This window comes from Petaurus breviceps, unplaced genomic scaffold (assembly GCF_028583685.1).
Source record: "Petaurus breviceps papuanus isolate PSGF00001 unplaced genomic scaffold, PetGlider_PUasm1.0 91133, whole genome shotgun sequence".
Classification (NCBI taxonomy): Eukaryota; Metazoa; Chordata; class Mammalia; order Diprotodontia; family Petauridae; genus Petaurus; species Petaurus breviceps.
Window position 1 is genome coordinate 61,655,353 of NW_027187419.1, and position 19,702 is coordinate 61,675,054.

General features: G+C 35.4%; 1 protein-coding gene and 1 long non-coding RNA gene across 4 annotated transcripts in view; both read right to left on the minus strand.

Moving 5' to 3' along the window:
• Positions 1-19,702, minus strand: part of LNX2 (ligand of numb-protein X 2) — a 98,469-nt gene that overhangs the window by 15,014 nt on the left and 63,753 nt on the right. For all 3 annotated transcript variants that reach the window (XM_069079903.1, XM_069079904.1, XM_069079905.1), the window contains 3 exons: positions 16,793-17,161; positions 11,986-12,126; positions 1,746-1,923 (listed from right to left, as the gene is read on the minus strand). In XM_069079903.1, the coding sequence (XP_068936004.1) occupies positions 1,746-1,923; positions 11,986-12,126; positions 16,793-17,161 (688 nt within the window). The remainder of the gene's footprint in view (positions 1-1,745; positions 1,924-11,985; positions 12,127-16,792; positions 17,162-19,702) is intronic.
• Positions 13,326-15,013, minus strand: LOC138154917 (uncharacterized). The gene is made up of 2 exons (XR_011166710.1): positions 13,754-15,013; positions 13,326-13,661 (listed from the first exon to the last, which is right to left on the minus strand). It is a non-coding gene; the product is annotated as an uncharacterized lncRNA (long non-coding RNA).

Here is a 19,702-nt window from a genome sequence, read left to right on the forward strand (position 1 = left end):
TTTCTGGGAGGCAACTGGGGTTGTGACTTGCCCAGGGTCACACAGCTAGTGTCTGAGGCCGAATTTGAACTCTGGTCCTCCTGATTCTAGGGCTAGTGCTCTATCTATACATCACCTAGCTGCCCCTAAGTTTTTATTGGTATTTTCTGTTTCTTATATCAATATCCTATATATCCCTTTCTTTTCCTCTCCCCTTCTCCAAAAGCCATCCAATATGTCATCAGCATTTTTTCAGGGAAAAAAAAAAAGCACAACTGATCAATACATTGAAAAAGTACAAAAATATGTATATGGGTAACATCTGTGGACTTCCCACCTCCACAGAGAGGTAGGGGGGAGGTATTTTTCTCATATTTCTTCATTTGAGTCCCACTTGATCTTTATAATTTTACATTTACTTTTGATTTTTGAGGGTTTTTTTCCCCCATTTACATTGTTGTAGTTACTGTGTAAATTATTTAGTCCTAAGGACTAACCTGGTTGTATCCCAAAAGTATGGTATGTTGTTTTATTGTTGTCATTATTTTTAATGAAATTATTTATGGTTTCTATGATTTATTCCTTTACTTATCCATTTTTTAGGATTAAGTTATTTGGTCTCCAAGTAATTTTTAAACTTTGATTGAAAGGTCCTTTACTAAATATATTTTTATTGCATTATATTCTTCAAAATATGTATTTAATAGTTCTGCCAACATGATATTTTTATGCCCTAATATGATAAATTTTTGTGAAGGTACCATGCACAACTGAGATTAGGTATAGTCCCATTCCTATTCAACATTCACAAAAAGTCCATCAAATCTAACAGTTGTAAACTTCTATTCAGGTCTTTAATTTCTTTTTTTGTTTAGATTTATCTAGCTCTGAGGGGGTAAATTGAGGTTCCCTCACTACTATGTCTATTTACCCCCATTTCCCACCAGCTACATATATATTATTATTTCTTCATTATGTCTCCTACCCCAGGAAATTTATCAGTAGGAAATCTTATCCTGCAAAGTTCAATCTGTCTGGTACTCACATCTCATCAGTAACCTTTGACCCTCTGATTGGAGTATATGATGGGAAGGCAGGGTCATGGGCCCCAGGGCCTCTATTTAAGAAAGAAGCTTTTCGTAGTCTTCCATTTGCCACTAGCTACACTGCTTCTGGAATTCTCCATCATGTCCCTGTGCTAGGTACCTTCCTTTTGTGTGCCATCTTCCTTCACTAAATTGTAAGCTACTTAAACACAGGGACCTTTTTAAAAACTTGTATTCATATCCTTAGCACTTAGCATGATGCCTGCATATATTAGGCACCTAATAAATATTTACTTATTAAGTGACCAGTTCTTCCTGCAACTCATTTAACTTTTCTTCTAGAATTTAGATGCTATGCCATTGAGTACACAGATGCTTAAAATTGATAACAGATTGTGCTCTAGCCCATTATTTTAACTGCATGTATTTTCCTGTTTCAAATTTTTTTTTTTTTGGTAAACAATACATTGTTGGATCCTGCTACCCTCTTAAGTTTTATGGGTGCGTTAATCCCATTCACTTTCAGTTAATGATTTTTTAATTGTGCATTTCCCTCCATCCTAATCTTTTGTTTTTCCTTCTTTGTTTCCTATCCCCTATGTATGGATTCTTAAAATATTTTTACTAGTTTAATGAAGAAATATAAGACCCTTTTTTAAAAGAAAAAAAAAACCTGTTTCATTAAAGTTTTACACAAACACCCTCAAAATCAAACTTTACCTCGCTTGATTCTGCCATCTCTTGCAAGGCAACCATGAGGTGGTACGCTGGTCACAAAAATGGGCAATTCACCACTCTTACTTCCTCTGCCTCCAGCCACCGTCATTCCAAGGGATTCATGCGGTTCCTTCTTTACAGTAATGTGCTTTTCTTGGCATGTAACACATTGGGAAAGATCCTATAACAAGGAAAAATTTCCACTAAATAGTAAAAAAGTGGGAAAATAGGTTTTTCTTGTAATAAACTGACAAAATATACTTAAATGTAACTTTAGCACAGCATTTACAGTCATCTCATCCCTTTTTTTCCTTAAAGGGTAGAAGGTATTTAAGGACCAAATTTACTTACACTGTTTAAAAGATACAAGTTTTGAAAAATTATTTCGAATTCAAATACCAAATAAAATTAGCATTTCAGTATGGAAAATAAGGCAGACAATGAGAATGGTACACGAAAACAAGAATTTATTATTTTGCTTTTCTTCAAGTTTATAATAAATTCAGTATGCTACTTTCGAAGCTGTTCTGCTCGTATTTCTTTATGAACTTCAGTTTGCTCTGTTCTGTGCTTTTTAAAAATGTTGAAAACCTCTTTCTTTTTGATCCCTTCTTTTTATATTTTATAAGTAGCTGATTTAATATTAGAATTGTTTTTTGGAAAGTTTTATAAAATTCACTTATAAAACAACCTGGTCCCGACACTTTTTTTCTTTAGAAAATAAGGGTTCCTTTATGACTTGTTCAATTTCCTTTCCTGAAATTGGATTATTTAAATCCTCTATGTCTTTTTCTGTTAATTTTGGGTATTTTGGCAAATATTTGTACATTTCATCTGTTATATTTTATTGGCAAACAAGGCAAAATAATTTATAATTTCCTTTATTTCATATAAATTATTTTCAATGTTAATAACTAACAATGATTTTCCATTCTAGTAAAAAAATCAAATTAGCTAAACATTTATAAAATTTTATTTAAAAAAAAAAACAAAAATTTATTAATTCAATAGTTTCTATCCTTTCAATTTGGTTATCTCTCTTTTAATTTTCAAAATTTCAGTTTTGGTATTTAGTGTTTGGGGTTTATGTGTTGCTTTTCTATTTTTAAAAAGTTGCATGTCCAATCTGTTGATCCACTCTTTCACTTTTGCTTTATTAGTAGTATCTGCTACTTTGATTACAATGACCCCACGTAAATTACCACACCAAGCCTTGGATGAAATACAAGAGGCTCATTTCTAAATGAAGGAACTGTGGAAATTGAGTAATTCAATTCAATTATGGGTCTAGTTCAATTTTTGTCTTGTGAGAAAACTTTACTGCATTGTTTGAACCCAGCCTTGTGTGGCTGGGAAGCTGGATCTCCTCTGCTTGTTGCTTAGAGAACCTTATCTAAGACCTAGGTTATGCTGACTAGAGACTCAAGCAACATGTGAAGATTGATTCAAGGAGTTTTCTTACAATTATACATCTCAACCAACCTATAGATGTCTTATCTGAAAACTGGCCCCATACTACTCAGATATTATTTCCATATTCCTTTGCTTGAATACACACACTTGGGGTAAGTAGGACACCTTTTTTCCTGCTTTCAGAGAATTGTCTGTTCACTCTCCCTTCCAACTTGGAAAGTTCCTAATCTTCCCTCCAATTAGAAACTAGATCACCTAATTTTGTATTCTGGTTAATTGTTTTCTTTTAATTAATCAGTCTACTTTGTTTTTAATACAGAAAAAAATCTGTCTTCACTCTGTATTCAGGGTCTTTGGACTGACTGGGAGTCCACTGACCCATTTAGTATGCCTGTTTTGCTATTAAATCATATAGCTTGGCTTGTTTTCTCAGTTATTATCTATCATACAATGTAAAACCTTATTTTAGAGATTTGAAACTGTAAAGTTGACTAGCCATTTGATTGTACTTACTTCACATTAAAAACTGTTGTCTCAGCTACTTTATAAATCAACTGATCATTTAAAAAGAAGTAACAGGCAAGGATTATTTGAATAGATAAGGGATACATTTTTATCTTTTTGTGCCAGAAAGATATAGCTTTAACCTACTCTGAAACCCCATTGTAAGAGAGGACCCTTTGTTCTATACAAATTCTTCTTTTTGGCCTTGAAAATTCTTCTTGATTTGGAAATATTCCAACCTAACTTCTGAACTAATTTCACCATACTCTTCCTCATACACTCATTATTCCAGCAAAACTGATTTGTTTTGGGGCGGCCAGGTAGCACAGCGAGTAAGAGCACCGGCTCCAGTGTTGAGAAGACCTGGAGATCGAATCCCGGGCTCAGACACTTAGCACCACACCCAGAAACACCTGGCCGTGTAACCTTGAGCAAGTTACTTAACCCCAAATGCTTAGGGGCAGCCAGGTGGCTCAGCGAGTAAGAGCACCGGCTCCAGTGTTGGGACGACCTGGAGATCGAATCCTGGGCTCAGACACTTAGCACCGCACCCAGAAATAACTGGCCTTGTAACCTTGAGCAAGTTACTTAACCCCGATTGCTTAAAATAAATAAATAAGAATCTTAAAAAAAAAAAAAAAACAACTGATTTGCTTTTCCCTGTATGGGATGTTCTATCTCCCACCTAACTACTTCTGCACATGCCTCATGCCTTCAATCTGTTTCCTACTCACCTCCCCACTACATCACAGAGTTAGAGCCAGAAGTGATCATGTAGGCCACACAGAACAAATTCCTTTTTACAAAGGAGAAACTTAGGCCAAAAAGGTTAAATAACTTGCCCAGGGTTATAAAGGGAGTAAGTGGTCAGGATTTAACCGAAGGTCCCTTGCCTTCAAATCCTATGCTCTTTCCTGTGCATCATGTTGCACCTCCACCTCTAAAAGTTTCCTCCCGGCTCACTCAGTTGCTCTCCTACACTGTCTTTCTTTAGCTACCAGATGGAAGTGTTCTTACCCTGCCCCTAAAATGTCCATCTCTCACAGTTACTTATCTGTTGTAGTCCCTTAACAGGATGTAAGTCCCTAGATCATAAAGTCTTTTTTTTTCTTTGTATCCCCAATGCCCAATACAGAAATTTGTACCCATGGTGGATACTTAATAAATGACTGTTGAATGAAAATCAATGAAATGCTTCAAACAACACCAACTAACAGCACGGTGTAGTGGACAGAGTGCTGAACATCAGAGAGCAGTGGACAAAATTAGGAAGCAGTGGGCTGGACACCCTGACACTTCACACTTACCAGCTGAGTGACACTGGTTTCAGTTTGCTCATATGAAAACCCTCACCATCAAAAAAATAACAACAGCACCTCCCTTACTAGATTGTTGTGAGGATCAAATGAAGCAGTACATAAAAGTGAGAGATCATCTAAGGACCAGCCCTGCCAAGTGATGAGAAGCGAGGAAATTGTTTTGCCACAATAACTATGGAGGATCCTCTAGTAAAGTGCAGAGAGGTATTGCAGAGAAATAAATTAAAGATCTCTGAAATATATGGAGGAATGTGGATGAAAGTGCTGCTTGTAATGAGAGTATCTTATCCAAGGCAGTGGGGAGGAGTCCAATGAAGTAATGTCTAATGCAGAAAAAGACTTTGGCAAAATTTGGGTTCTAGAGAAATCCTAAGCCATATTAAGTTTGACAATGGAAGCTGTCCCAAGGAGTCTGCTAAGATGGTTATAAATACTCCAAAGACATTTTAAAAAGAAGAGTGAGGAAGATAAGGGGGAAAAACACACATTGTTTTTGGCAAACATTCCTTAGTCAAGAGAATGTTCTCTCATATTTACAAGCCTCATGATGACATCGTGAATAGGATAAATATAATTATGATTTTTAAAATACTGACCAAAGGAATGAAATATAATGACTATTTGCTTCTAGACATTAATTACAATGTTACCTTTAGTGATATCATAACATGATTTGTATTTAAGAGCACTAATAATACCTTCCTGAACTTAGCACTAGGGCAAGGTGGGTCTGTCTTCTCTATACAATTCTTAAGTATTATTTACTTTTGTGCTTGAATACTTTTAAGGTGCTAAAAACATTTTTCCCCATTTATTTTCTCTCTTAAATGGAATTTTAAAGATGCCTTTTGCTTTTATACCTGTCATTTCTGGGGACTCCCTGAGAACCCTCTCTTGTGGCAAAGAAAAATGAGTAAGCAAAACCATTCCATCCAGTAGTTTCATCTAGTCATGTTCTGTCTTAGCAGTCCCCTGCTTCTGGGCCATGAGGGCAGAAGGAGGTAGACTTCTTCAGGTTGCTTGGGGCCAAACTTTAGTGATCTTGTCATTTGCTTTTGCTGTAGTCACTGTGGAACTTTTTGTAAAATATCAAATTTTTTTTGCACCAGTTTACACAAATCTTTCCAAGTTTGCCAAATTCTTCATGTTCCTAATTTCTTATCATACAATTAACATTTTACAACATTAAAAAAATACTATGTATTTTTAAACCATTCTCTAATCTGTAGACATGTATTTTGTTTCCAGCTCTATTCTACCATGGAGAGTCCTACTACAGGTATATATGCTCAGATGAAAACCTTTTCTTGCATAATCCAAACTGATATCTAGCCTAGTAGTTTGCAGTTCCATCAATGTATTAATATTTATTATGCTTTCTTGGGGAATGGCTAAATAAACTGTGGTACATGAATGTAATGGAATATTGCCGTTTTGTAAAAAACAAAGAAGTTAGAAGACAGAAGTATGAATTTAGGTGAAGTGATGAAAAGTGAAATTGGCAAAGCCAGGAAATCCCTGGAGGTGAAATCTCAGACTATAATGTAAATGGAAACAATAACAATCAAAACTGAATTCTCTGAAATTATAATTACCAAGATTAGTCTCAAAGAAGGGATGTGAAAAATTACCTTCTCTGTTCCTTTGTACATGTGGAAGATCATGAGTGTGAAACACTGCACAAGAAAAAAACTTTTTCAACGTGGGTTATTTTAGTGGACTTTAAAACTATTTTTAAAAAACCCTTTATTGTAACAGTTTAACAGCTCTCTAGGACAGAGTGGAGGGAGGGATAAAGTGTAATATGTAAGGTGATGTTAAAAAAAAGATATTACAGATTAGGTCTAAACCTAATTTCTGCTACCTAAGTAAAAGTTACTTTTCCAATAATTCTTGTTGAAAATGAGGGTCTTCTCAAAGTAATTCATAGATTTATCAAACACTAGGTTACTGTTTTTTATCTGGTTTTCAATCTACTTCAATGTTTTTTTTAAAAGACGTACCAAATAGTTTTGATGGCTACCACCTTATAATATATGCCTCCATCATTTTCCATTTGTTCCCATTGTTTCCCTTGATATTCTAGAGCCTTTGTTCTTCCAACTGAATTTTATGGTTGTTTTGGCTAGCTCTGAATCTATATATTAATGTAGACAATTAAAAAAATTTATATTGACATGGTGCAATGATCAGTGAATAGCTCTTCAATTATTTAAATAGGCTTTTAATATTATATAGTATAAAGAATGCTTTTTAATTGTGCTGAAAGAAATTTATTATGCATATTGTTAGGTTGCTTCCCAAATATTTTGTTTTCTGTAGTTATTCTGAATGAAATTTCTCTTAACATCATTTCTCCTGGTTTCTATTAGAACTGTAGAGAAATACTGATGATTTTGTGGATTAATTTTGTATCTTACTTTTTTACTAAAGCTTTTTAAATTAGTTTCTTTTCTGATTCTTTGAGGTTTTCTAAGTATACCATCCTTTCACCTGCAAATAAAGAACTACAAGACTACGTTTTTAAGAAATCACAATGGGTACATTGAGGAGAAAGACTTACATGTCACAAAGAGCCAAAAAAAATCTGAGTCTGGAAAATTCTTTCACAAATAAAATCCTTTTTGGGAGGTTTTAAAGATGCTATATTCCCTTCATCCCCTATTTTGGTTTCTTATTTCAGTAATGCCCAAAGTCTTCCTTTGTATCATTTTGTGAGTTGGGTTTTTTTTTTTTTTAAGTCATGTGAGGTCATATCAAGTCATATCAACTTATCATTGAAGTCATATCAACAGAGAACAAGTTTCAGTTAATCAAAATGTTCTGGGAGGAATGACATAATAAAACTGAATAAAAGAGAAATTAAAAATTATCACCACAGTACTAAGAGGTAGCTAGGTGGTACAATGTATATAGATTTGGACTCTGGAAAACATGAATTCAAATCTGGCCTCAAGACACTTACTAGCTATGCAATCCAAGGCAAATCACAACCTCAGTTCCTCTATCTGTAAAATGGGGACAATAATAGTACCTATACCTCCCAAGGTTGCAGCGAGGAAAAAAAAACTGAGATACTTACAAAGCACTTAGACTCTCTTTCATTCTTCCCTCCCAAAATCCTTCTCTTTATTCAACTGTCATTTCCTGGCTAAGGTAATCTCCTTCTTTAAATTATGTTGTATTTACTTATCTGTATGCAAGTTTTATCTTCCTAAGGAAATGGCCAATTATTTTTGGTTTGGTTTTAAGCAGGAGAGTGCCTAGCATATAGCAAACATTTAATAAATAAATGCTAAACTGAATTGACAACAAAATGGCTTCTGCAATGTGTCTTCATTATGTCAAAACTTATATTTAAGGGAGAGCTATGTGATCATTTCTGGATGGTTTTGCAAATTCCACTCTGTGGGGCTTCTGTTGTTCAGTCATTTTTCAGTCACGCCCAACTCTGTGACCCCATTTGAGGTTTTCCTGGCAGAGATACTGGAGTAGTTTTTTATTTACCTTCTCCAGCTCATTTTACAGATGAGGAAACTGAGGCAAACAGGGTTAAGTGACTTGCCCAGGGCCACAAAGCTAGTAAGTATTTAAGGCCAGATTTAAACTTAGGTCTTCTTGATTCCAGGCCTGGGGTTCCTAGCTCCCTGTGCACCTAATTGCCCTTCTGAGGGATTACTTGAGGGTAATGTTGTAAACAATCAAATCATCCTCACACTCCCATACAAACTAATTCACCAGAGTTTATATATTGCTTAGAAACAGGTGATCTGATTTAACTATTTAATTCAATTAAAAGAACATTTATTAACATCAATTATGAGGGAGCCAAGGCACTTGGGGACACAAAGATGAAAACATGCCAGTTTCTGCCCAGGAAGAGTTCAGATTCTAAGGGCACACAACAACTATCCAGGTAAGTAAATCTAAGGCAATTTGAGAGGAAAAAAGAACTAACAACTGAAGCAATCAGAAAAAAACTTTCTGTCGCAGGATATTCCTGAAATGAACTGTGAAGGAGTGTAAGAAAATTCTACATTGCACATGTTCGTTTATACAGATTAGTTTTAGATAGTCAATAAGAACTATTCAGTAAACTATCTGGATATCTCCCTTATTTTTTTTTCTCTTGAGTCAAAAGGAAACCTCAAAAGAATATATGAACAGCTTCAAAGAATTCTTCAGAGGTTCAATTAGCACCAACAAATGTTTATTTAAGAGTCATTTAAATGCTTAGTTTGTTAAAATATACTTCAGTTCTAAAGAAGACTGATTAAAGTTTTCTAAATAAGGCCGTTTTTCTGCAAGAGACAACAGCCTCTTATTCACATTCAACAATTTACAAATGAATGTATTATATTACTAATAATAAGTTAGTTACAAAAGCAACTTGTGATTCTTTGAAAGATCAAGCTCTGTGAAATATTTGGAGTCACAACATATAAGGTATGTTTTTTAAAAAATATTTCTTTCTAATGGGACCAGTAAGACTGTTACAGTGAAACTAAGTTTCACTGTGAGTTACAGATATAATCTCAACATATGTATGATTTGCAAGGTGTGGAATGAAAAACTGGACTCTTTTGTTTTCTTTTTTGCAAGGATTAAGTGGGAGAATCAACTATACAGAGAAAATACACCATGCTGAGTGGTCCTGTGCTAGTGTCTTCTATGTCACACAATCAATTCCAAAGTTAAGAGAGACCTTGAGAGTGCTCTTGTATTGCTTTTTCTGACCATCATATGAGTGCTTGCCCTGTGTGACTTCTCCATAAAATAGTCTTTTTATCAAGTATATGTTTGGCATTCACACTAAGCGGGTAGCCCATTGGAGTTGCACTCTCTACAGCAGAGCCTGAATGCTTGGTATCTTGAATACCTTGCCAGGAAAGGGACTCAGTTTCCCGGTATGGTGCTGGTAGACTGTTCAGGTTTCACAGGCATATGATGAGTTCAGCACAATGGCTCTGTAGACCTTCAGTTTGGTAGCCAGTCTAATACCTCTCTTCTTTCCCATGCTTCCAGACACTGAACTAGCTCTGGCAATTTGTGCATCAACCTCATTATCAATATGAATATTCCTGGAAAGTATACTGTCAAAATAAGTGAACTTATCCACAGAATTCAAACCTTCTTGATTTGCTGTTAACTGATGATTCCACGTATTGATGGTGTGGTAATGGCTGATGGAGCACCTGTGTTTTCTTAGTGTTAACTATTCGGTCAAAATTAGCACAAGCAGCAGAGAATCAGATGTACTGAATGCACAATCATCTGCAAATAGAAAATCATGCAACATCACTCCCTCCACTTTGGTCTTGCCTTGTAGCCTTTTCAAGTTGAAGAATTTACCGTCAGTGTGCCAGATGACCTCGATGCCATGTTTGTCCTTATTGAAGGCATTCGACAACAAGTCTGAAAACATCATGCTAAAAAGCATGGGAGCAAGCACACAGCCTTGTTTCACTCCACTGGCAAGTGGGAAAGATTGCAATAACATCATCCATTATCCAGAACCCAAGCAAGCACGACGTCATGAAACTGATGTACAATTCTGATGAACTTCTCCATGCAATCAAATTTTGACAAAATTTTCCATAAGCCCTTATGACTGACAGTATCAAAGGCCTTGGTTAGATCTACAAATGCTGTGTACAGAACTCTTGTTCTGCTCCTGGCATTTCTCCTGAAGTTTCCAGGTAGCAAACACTGTATCAATCATTCCTTGGCCCTTTCTGAAGCCATAGTGGCTCTTGGGTAGATGACCATCTTCCAGGTGAAGAATCAGCCTATTAAGGAGAACTCTGGCAAGAATCTTGCCAGCAATGACTAAGAGAGAGATCCCACCTGTGATCGTCACTGGACAATCTAACAATGTATAAATAAAAGGTCTGAGGAAATACTAAAAATTACCCAAATCTCATTTTAAATAGTTTCTCATTTCATACAACCATGTTATTACACTAGAAAAAATTTACAGATTTACATTTCATAGGCAGTCTTTTTGGTCCAGTTTTGAAATAAAAAGCAGAGAACCTAAGTTCTCACAAGTAATGGATCAGATGACACAATACAAAGTCAGGTTAGGTTGAACATTAATGCAGAAGAAGGCGTAAAAGCATTGCTTAATAGAAATGCCAGGTGTTGCTACTGAGCTACCGTTTTCTGGAGATGCCAAGAATACATGTGTGAAACACACATACATACAAACTACAACAGCACTTTGGAAGTTACAGCTTTAAAGAAGACTAATAAATATTTTAATTTAAAAAGTAAAGTTTTACTTAAAGGAGAGATCTTTAAGTGGCTAATATTGCATTTCTATTTTGATATGTTAATGAAGATATCCTGCAATCTGGTAAACTACTTTCACAGTTTACTTGAGATTAAGTTTAACTAAAGAACCATCTGAGGTAAAAGGAGATGAAGTACGGAATGAATTCTTCTGTTTTCTGAATTTTGGAATTAAAGCCTGGACAGATTTAGATTATGAGCTCTGTGAGGGCAGGGACTTTTTTTTTTGGCCTCTTTCTGTAACCCCAACACATAGCACAGGACCCAGCACATAGTACCCATTTAATCAATGTTTACTGATTGATTAACTGTTTCTTCTGCCACACATACTAATTGGACCTTTGAAAGTACTCAAAATAGTGCTCCCAAACAAAAAGGAATAAGAGTATCATATACTTTAAAAAAGGAAACAAGTTGGATATAGAGCTGATTCATAATTACATATGTAATCCTTTGGTATTTGTTAAGTTCAGACTATCACATCAGAACACATGCAAATCAGCTAGTTAGGGTTTATGATGGGCTGGGAGATTAGATACCCTTCTGAGTCACTGTCCAAATTACCAGATAGTACTAAGCACACATCAAACTTTCACTTGCATTCTACAGAAAAGACTAATTTCTCAGTTAAGTTTTAATTATGGGAAAATTTTAACCATCAATAATGGCCATTACGCTCTTAGGACTTTTAAAACACAAAGAAGAGTTCTCACCTTATGTGAGCTGGGTCGGCTGTGATACAATTGCTGTGCCTGGTGCTGGCTGCTGTTGTGAGTTGCTGGTTCCCTGTTAGTATTATTGGTCTGTGGTTTCCCTGGTCTTGCGATTGTTAAATTCACTCTCTCTCCACTAGCCTGGAGAAAACACATATTTCCAGTCAGTGATTAATGATATCTTCTAATTTGAGGGAAAAAAGATGACTGCTGGCTGATATTTTTTTATTAATTTATTTTAAATTTAAATAATAAAACTTAAATACACAATAAGAAAAAGAATCATTATACCAGTTGATATTTTTAAAGCCCTCAAACTGATGTGTCTATGTGTTGATGGAATAGATATATCTCTGAAATTTTTATTTCACTTCTGAATATATCTATTTCATTAGTTTACAAACTGCCCTCCACCCCAAATCCCCAGTTTGAGTTACTAAGACAAACTGACTTTTCAAACTCAGGTTACCTTTCTGCCCCCTGTCCCTGCCCATCCACTCCTCTGCTAAAAGTTGGATAAAGAAAAGATACATAAAAAGACCAAAATTCAAGAAGCAACTTCTTTGAACGCTCACAACTAAAAATCCTTCAAAGAAGTCTTTAGTCTTCAAATATTTCAATGCTACAATGGCTATATATTTTTTTAAAATACAGGTTAGTTTATTGAGATAAAAAAGGCAGCAGATCAAACTTTCCTAGACATCTGGTTTTTTTTTTTTGGAGGGCTATTGGGGTTAAGTGACTTGCCCAAGGTCACACAGCTAGTGGTTGTGTTAAGTGTCTGAGGCCGAATTTGAACTCAGGTCCTCTTGACTCCAGGGCTGGTGTTCTATTCACTGAGCCACCTAGCCGCCCCATCTTTTTTTTTTTTTTTAAGATACATGGGATCATCTAAATGATTCCTAAAAATCTGGCAAAGCTGTATATTCCTGTGCTCTAGGTACATATGTTTTACAACAGGCAGTGTGGCTTCTTGGATATAGTAGTCTTAGAATCAGAAGGCAAAGTCCTGACCGACACATATTCTTTGTGTGATTCTGAGCAAGTCATCTAACGTTCCAGTGGCCCAGTAAACTCTCCAAACTGAGAAGTTACAGAACAGTTACCCATCTGGATGGAAAGAGAGTTTCCTCACTAAGAATATTCCATATTATGGGTCCTTAACTTTGTCTGTGTCATGGACCCCTCTGGCAGTCTAGTGAAGTTTATGGACATTAAACATTGTTTTTAAATACATAAAACAAAATATATTACCATTACAAAGAAAACCAATTCTACTGAAACACTGTTATTAAAATAAAAAACAAATAAATAAACCAAAATCTTGGACCCCAGATTAAGAACCTCTGTTCTATATTCTATAATAATGTAAACACAGGTAAGAACTACTTTGTCGCCTGCCCCACACCAAGCAAACTTTATAGAATGTTGGGACCTCCTTTTTAATCAATGTGTGTAATACATATATTATACATAATTTTACAGAGCCTTTTATAAAGGGAAGGAGTATGTTATGATACAAAGCACACTGGCCTAGGATTCAGTTGACCTAGGTTCTAATTTCAACTTGAAGTCATTTATCCTTTCCTGCCCTCAGTTTCTTAAAATCTCATCTATAAAATGACAAAAGCTGAGACAGAGGACTTCTAAAGTTCTTTTCTACTCAAATTCTATTGCTTCAAATATAATTTTATCTTGAGTTACTGCAGAAATTTACTGGCTTCTTTATCCTTTAAAGATACTGTTAATCACACTTCTAATTTGATACAAGTCCTTGGTTAGAGAGGGAATGGTCAGTTATAAGATTTTTACTATGGAAAAATGTACTCTGCTTTATAAAACTATTTATGAAGTGGCTTCTAGGAAAATGCACTGAAGAACTGAGACTGACTGTATTTAAAACCAGTACCACTAAGAAATGTACTTATTTCCAGTTCTTAGTTTCAAAAACTTAAGCATTAAAGTCTCACTAAAATTTTGCTTATGTAATAACAAACTTCACTGACCGAAATGCATGGGTTAGCTTCAACTCTGACATTTTATGATCAGGAATAACATCTCATATTTAATGCTATATAACATGCTTAATATTCATTCTCTAATTTGATTCTTATAAGGCTGTAAATACAGTATAATTTTCATTTTAAAGATGAAACTTCAGAGGGGCTGAGTGATTTAATTAAATTTCTAACAAGTATTTCAAAATTGCAGAAAGAATAAAAAAATGTATTCATACTTCCAAATTGGAGAGTGTGAGAATAGGATGGAAAAGAAAATGACAACACACGATGTTAAAAATCCTAACATATACAGAACCTTGAATTTTAGGATTACCAAATAGCTAAACAATAAAGGGTCAGAACATACCTAAAAGGAATAGGAGCAAATCATTATCAGGGTTTTAAAACGCAAGGACATTTGATTGTTGGTGCTACTTTGGCAATTCAGCGTCTGGTATTTTTGGGTCTACAAAGACACTGGATTTGATTACCATAAGGATTTCAAAAAGCAGGGATCTCTAGCAAAAAACAGCCTGCCAGTTGCTGCCTGAAACTAAGAACAATTTTTACTTTGCTAACCCTTGCTCCAGACAGTTTAAATTTTACACGATTTAGAGTATTATCCTGTAAAATAACATGTTTTAAAAATACAAATGTAATCATATTTAATTGCAAATATAAAATCTCCTCATACATTTGTCATTATATCACCCATATCTTGATTTATAGCTACAAATGGGTACTGTGGAGGAGGCAATCTATGAGTTTGAAGGAAGTACCTTTTTTCCAAAAAAAAAAAAAAAAAAAAAAAAAAAAAAAAGCTATCTTAGAGATCAAAGAAGCAAAGCTACAGGATTGTGTAAACAGAGACAGACTCTCAGTCTGTATTTTGTGGAACAATCAGATGAGCCTATAATAATTCTGCCTGTAAGGAGGCCTCTACTATCTTAGAGGTCTCCTGTTCCATCAAAATAGTCTGATAAGATTTAATACAGAGAAAACATCCCCATTAGAACAAACCTGATCTCTGCAACTCTGGAGACTCCAAGGTGAATATGTTCTTCCTCAAATGACCTAACAATCTGTCCCCATAACTCAACCTCCCAAATGAGAAAAGTGGCTGAGAAGCCTCACTTGATAGCTCCTTCTGCCGCTGAAAAGTCACCTTAGAGTTGTGTAAAACCCTACATGTACATGTATCTCCCTTTGTTCCTTAATGCAGACATCCTCCTGGCAAATGTCCACCAACTGATCTCAATTAAACTTTTTATCTTCTAGCCCAGTCTCCTGATCAATCCTCATGGACTGACCTCCAATCAAACAGACCACGGTGGAAGGAATTCCTCTCCTAGAGAATCTTAGGACCTTTGGGTTAAGGAATTCTCCAACAATAGGAGTACCTTCCCCAGAGGTTAGTCTTCAAACATTGTCTGTAATTGTTCTTTGAACATTCTTTTTTCTACACACCTGTTTGCCTCCTTCTACTGTATATTTTTCCTTAGTTCATTTAATTATAAAATATATTTGTTTGCATTTCATCATGCAAATCTTTCCAGAATTTCAGATACCTCCTACATGGTACTACAAGCAGCCTAACATGTCCTCCATTTACAATGCTGAGCCTGCAAAAACTCTCCCCATTTAGTGGTTTCCTGTGGTTATTTTCATGGAACCAATTAACATTAGGTTGCCATACTCAATAAGTGTGTTTCTTCTTTAATGAAGCCAGAGATGCAAGGCAATCTAGTGGAACATACTAGGTGTGTGAGAAATGTTTATTGAATTGAGCTGAATTGGAAGCAGCAATGTACTGTTTTTTGTTTTTTTTTTTTGAGAAACTAAGTTTTACTGACTTGGGAGATTCTAAGTAATTAAAAAAAATCACATAAGAGACATCACAGATTAGTGACTAGAGTCCTGGTCTTGGAGTTAGGCTCTCTCAGGATCAAGGCCCTCACCTCCAACTTCCATATATTTACTGGCTCTGTGACCCTGGGCAAGTCATTTACCATTTAGGGCTCCTGGCAACTCTCCAACACTCTAAGTTGCAGGAAGTTCCATCATTAGTTTCTAATCAGGAGCTTCCTATACTAATGAAGTTACAGGTTTAGTTAAAAAACAAAACAAAACAAAAAAACCAAAACCAATAACTATGAAACAAATGATAGTGTGAGAATGTTGTATACTCCAGTGAGTTTAGCCACCCACAACTCCTCAACTTATCCTCATACTGAGATTCAACATGGCAAATGTCCAATTAAGATTTGGCCACTATTGGGGCAGCTATGTGGAACAGTGAATAGAGCACTGGCCCTGGAATCAGAAGGACCTGAATTCAAATCCAGCCTCAGACACTTGACACACTTACTAGTTGTGTGACCTTGGGCAAATCACTTAACCCCAATTGCCCTACCTTCCCCCTCCAAAAAAAAGAAAAAAGCAAAAAAAGAATTGGCCCCTATCAGCTGGTAGAGCTGGGACTTGAAATCAAGCCTTCCTGACTGAAAGTTCAGCTCTCTATCCACTACATCATCTCCTTTGTTTTTATATTAACAATTTATATTTAGGTAATGTTTTATGAATAGCATTTCCTTTCTTTTCAATTTATAACCAGAACAGAAGAAGCATCCAGTCTATAAGCCTTTTGGGACTAATTTTTAATGAGAAATACCATCAAGAATAAAGTCAGGTGATGTAAAAGAAAACAGGTAAAAAAGTTTCAACTTTTCATTAATAAATACTGCCATTCTGGGACAATAAAGTTCCTTTTGCAAAACAAGTAAAAGTTAGTATCAAATGGACTTTACCTGGATAATCTGAGCAGCAAGTTCAGGTGTGCCATGTTTCAGGTCGTGTCCATTGATGGCCAGTACTCGGTCATTGCTACTAAGCCTGCCGTCCTGGGCTGCTAGTCCTCCTTCCAACAGATCAAGAATAAAAACACCTGGCTCATCTGTCCTTCGTACTAATTTAATTCCAAGCTGTTCATTAGAATCCCGCTTATGAAGGATCACATGGAAGCTCTCTTCTCGTAAAGAATTATTATCAGAATGGCTATAGGTTCGGCTTCCAAAGCGTCTCTCTCGGAGCACAGTAAGATGCAGCACACTGCAAGGCTGGGAAAGAACAGCTCTGGCATAGTTATGAGACACATTGCTGATGTCAAAGTTGTTGACCTAAAAAAAAAACCACAAATATTACAACCCAAACACTCATTAACATTTTAATCTACTAATCAGCATGAATATTTCTATAGTATTTTCTTTTTATTTTCTTTTATTGTTTTAAATTAATTTGTTTCCTTTTAGTTTACAGGATTCAATTCCACAATTCCTTGAGTTTCACATTTTGTCCCCTTCCTTCCCCTCCCCCCATGGTGGCATATAGTCAAGTATAGGATCTGTAAATACTTTCACATTATACATTAGTCAGGTTATAAAGACGGATTGTATCAGATGGAATGAAAAATGGCAAAGAGGACATAAAACCAAACAAGAAAAGGAAAAGATCAGGTATTTTGCTTCCATCTGGATATAAACTCAGTTCTTTCTCTGGATGCACACATTTCTCTCCATCATGAGTCTTTTGGGATTGACTTATATCACTGCATTGCTGAGAAGATTCCAGTCTATCAAAGTTGGTCATCACACATACATTGTGTCTGTAATTGTGTACAAATTTCTCCTGGTTCTACTCTTCTCACTCAGCATCAGTTTGTATAAGCCTCTCCAGGTAAATATGAAGACTGTCTGCTCCTCGTTTCTTATAGCACAATAGTATTCCATAAAATGCATATACCACAACTTGTTCAGCCATTCCCCAATTGATGGGCACCCCCTTAATTTCCAATTCTTTGCCACCACAAAAAGAGCTGCTATAAACATTTTTGTACATATAGGTCCTTCCTCCCACTTCTATGATCTCTTTGGGATATAACCCTAGGAGTGGTATTGCTGGGTCAAAGGATATGAAAGTATTTATAGCCCTTTGGGCATAATTCCAGATTGCTCTCCAGAAAGGCTGGATCAGTTCACAACTCTACCAGCAATGGATTAGTGTTCCAATTTGCCCACATCCTCTCCAGCATTTGTCATTTTCCTGTTTTGTCATCTTAGCCAATCTGACTGGTGAGATGTGGTACCTCAGAGTTGTTTTGATTTGCATTTCTCTAATCAATAGTGATTTAGAGCCTTTCTTCATGTGCTTATAGATATCTTTAATTTCTTTCTCTGAAAATTACCATATCATATCAAAAAATCATATCCTTTGACCATTTATCAATTGGGGAAATTTCTATAGTATTTTCAAGAGAGTAAGTTAAAATATACTTTAAGAATCAATTATTACAAAGATACTTTCTCAGAAGGACTTAAGATTTCTTAAAAGTGGCTTACTCATAACATCAAATCAAATGTAGGTTACTGAAGTATAAGTGAGGACAGACAGAGTATACAGATTTGGTGGCAGCTAGAACATCTTTAATTGGACTAAGTACTAAAAGACCTCTGTCAATATGTTCCCTAAATTGGATGAACCACTGAGGAGGTTATATATTTTCTAAGTCGAGTATCTCATGTTACATGACCAAAAGCTTTCCTGAAACCCATGAGATTGCGCGTAGAAAAAAAAGCTCTTTAGCAAAAAACCCTCAACAACCCAAACGACCCCACTCTCCTTTTCCCACATAGCTGTCCTATGATTAAAATGCTAACATGCCATTGTTTTATATTACATCTGTATGTTACAGGATTAGAATAAAACCATGATTATATGGATTTCTTTGATCTCCAAACTAGTTATCTGAAATCAGATCATGACTAGTCTTTCTTCTCATACACATACTTCTGAACTCAGTAAACTTCCATTCCTTAGAATTGTTTCATTTAGATAATAAAAGTTTTATTTCACTAGAATTAGGGCATTTCACTTAATACCTTTTTTCACTCTGTTCTTGTCAACAAGACATGATAATAAAATACAGATGGTACATTGCAAGCTTTCACATTTGTTTATTCATTAAGGTACCATACTGATTCATATTTAAACATATAAATATAAAAAATGACATAAAGATGAAGAGAATGGCATAAAGTACCCTTAGGCCAATGGATCACAGATTCATATCCTAAATAGATATTTAAGAACTTTATTTTAGTTTTGCTACTAGTGCGTTGAATGAATCTAATACATGAAAGACTCTTTCTGTACCTCAATTTTCTTTTTTTTTTAAGGAATACTTTGTCTCACAAGGATATTGTAGGGAAAAACTGATATGTAAGTAAAAAAGTTAAATATCTAAGGGACAATCATGAAGTACTACAAGTAAGGAATTAAAGAAGAGAAAACAAGAAAGCATTATTATCAGGGTCCTTTCAAAAATTATATTTTTAAAGATAAATTTTCAATTACAGAATTATAGATTGGAAATACTGTGTGTGTGTGTGTGTGTGTAAGTAAAACAGCTGTAGGAATCAAGTGAACTTTATTTTAGTCTGAGATCAGTTACTAATCATCTGCTTAATTGAATACATAAACCTAACATTTCTGAGGTCTTGTGTCCAACTCTTCATGAACCAGTATGGGGTTTTCTTGGCAAGGATACTGGAATGGCTTGCCATTTCCTTCTCCAGTGGATTAAAACAAACAGATTATGTGACATGCCCAGAGTCACAGGGCTAGTGTCTAAGGCTGGATTTTGAACTCATGTTTTCAGACTT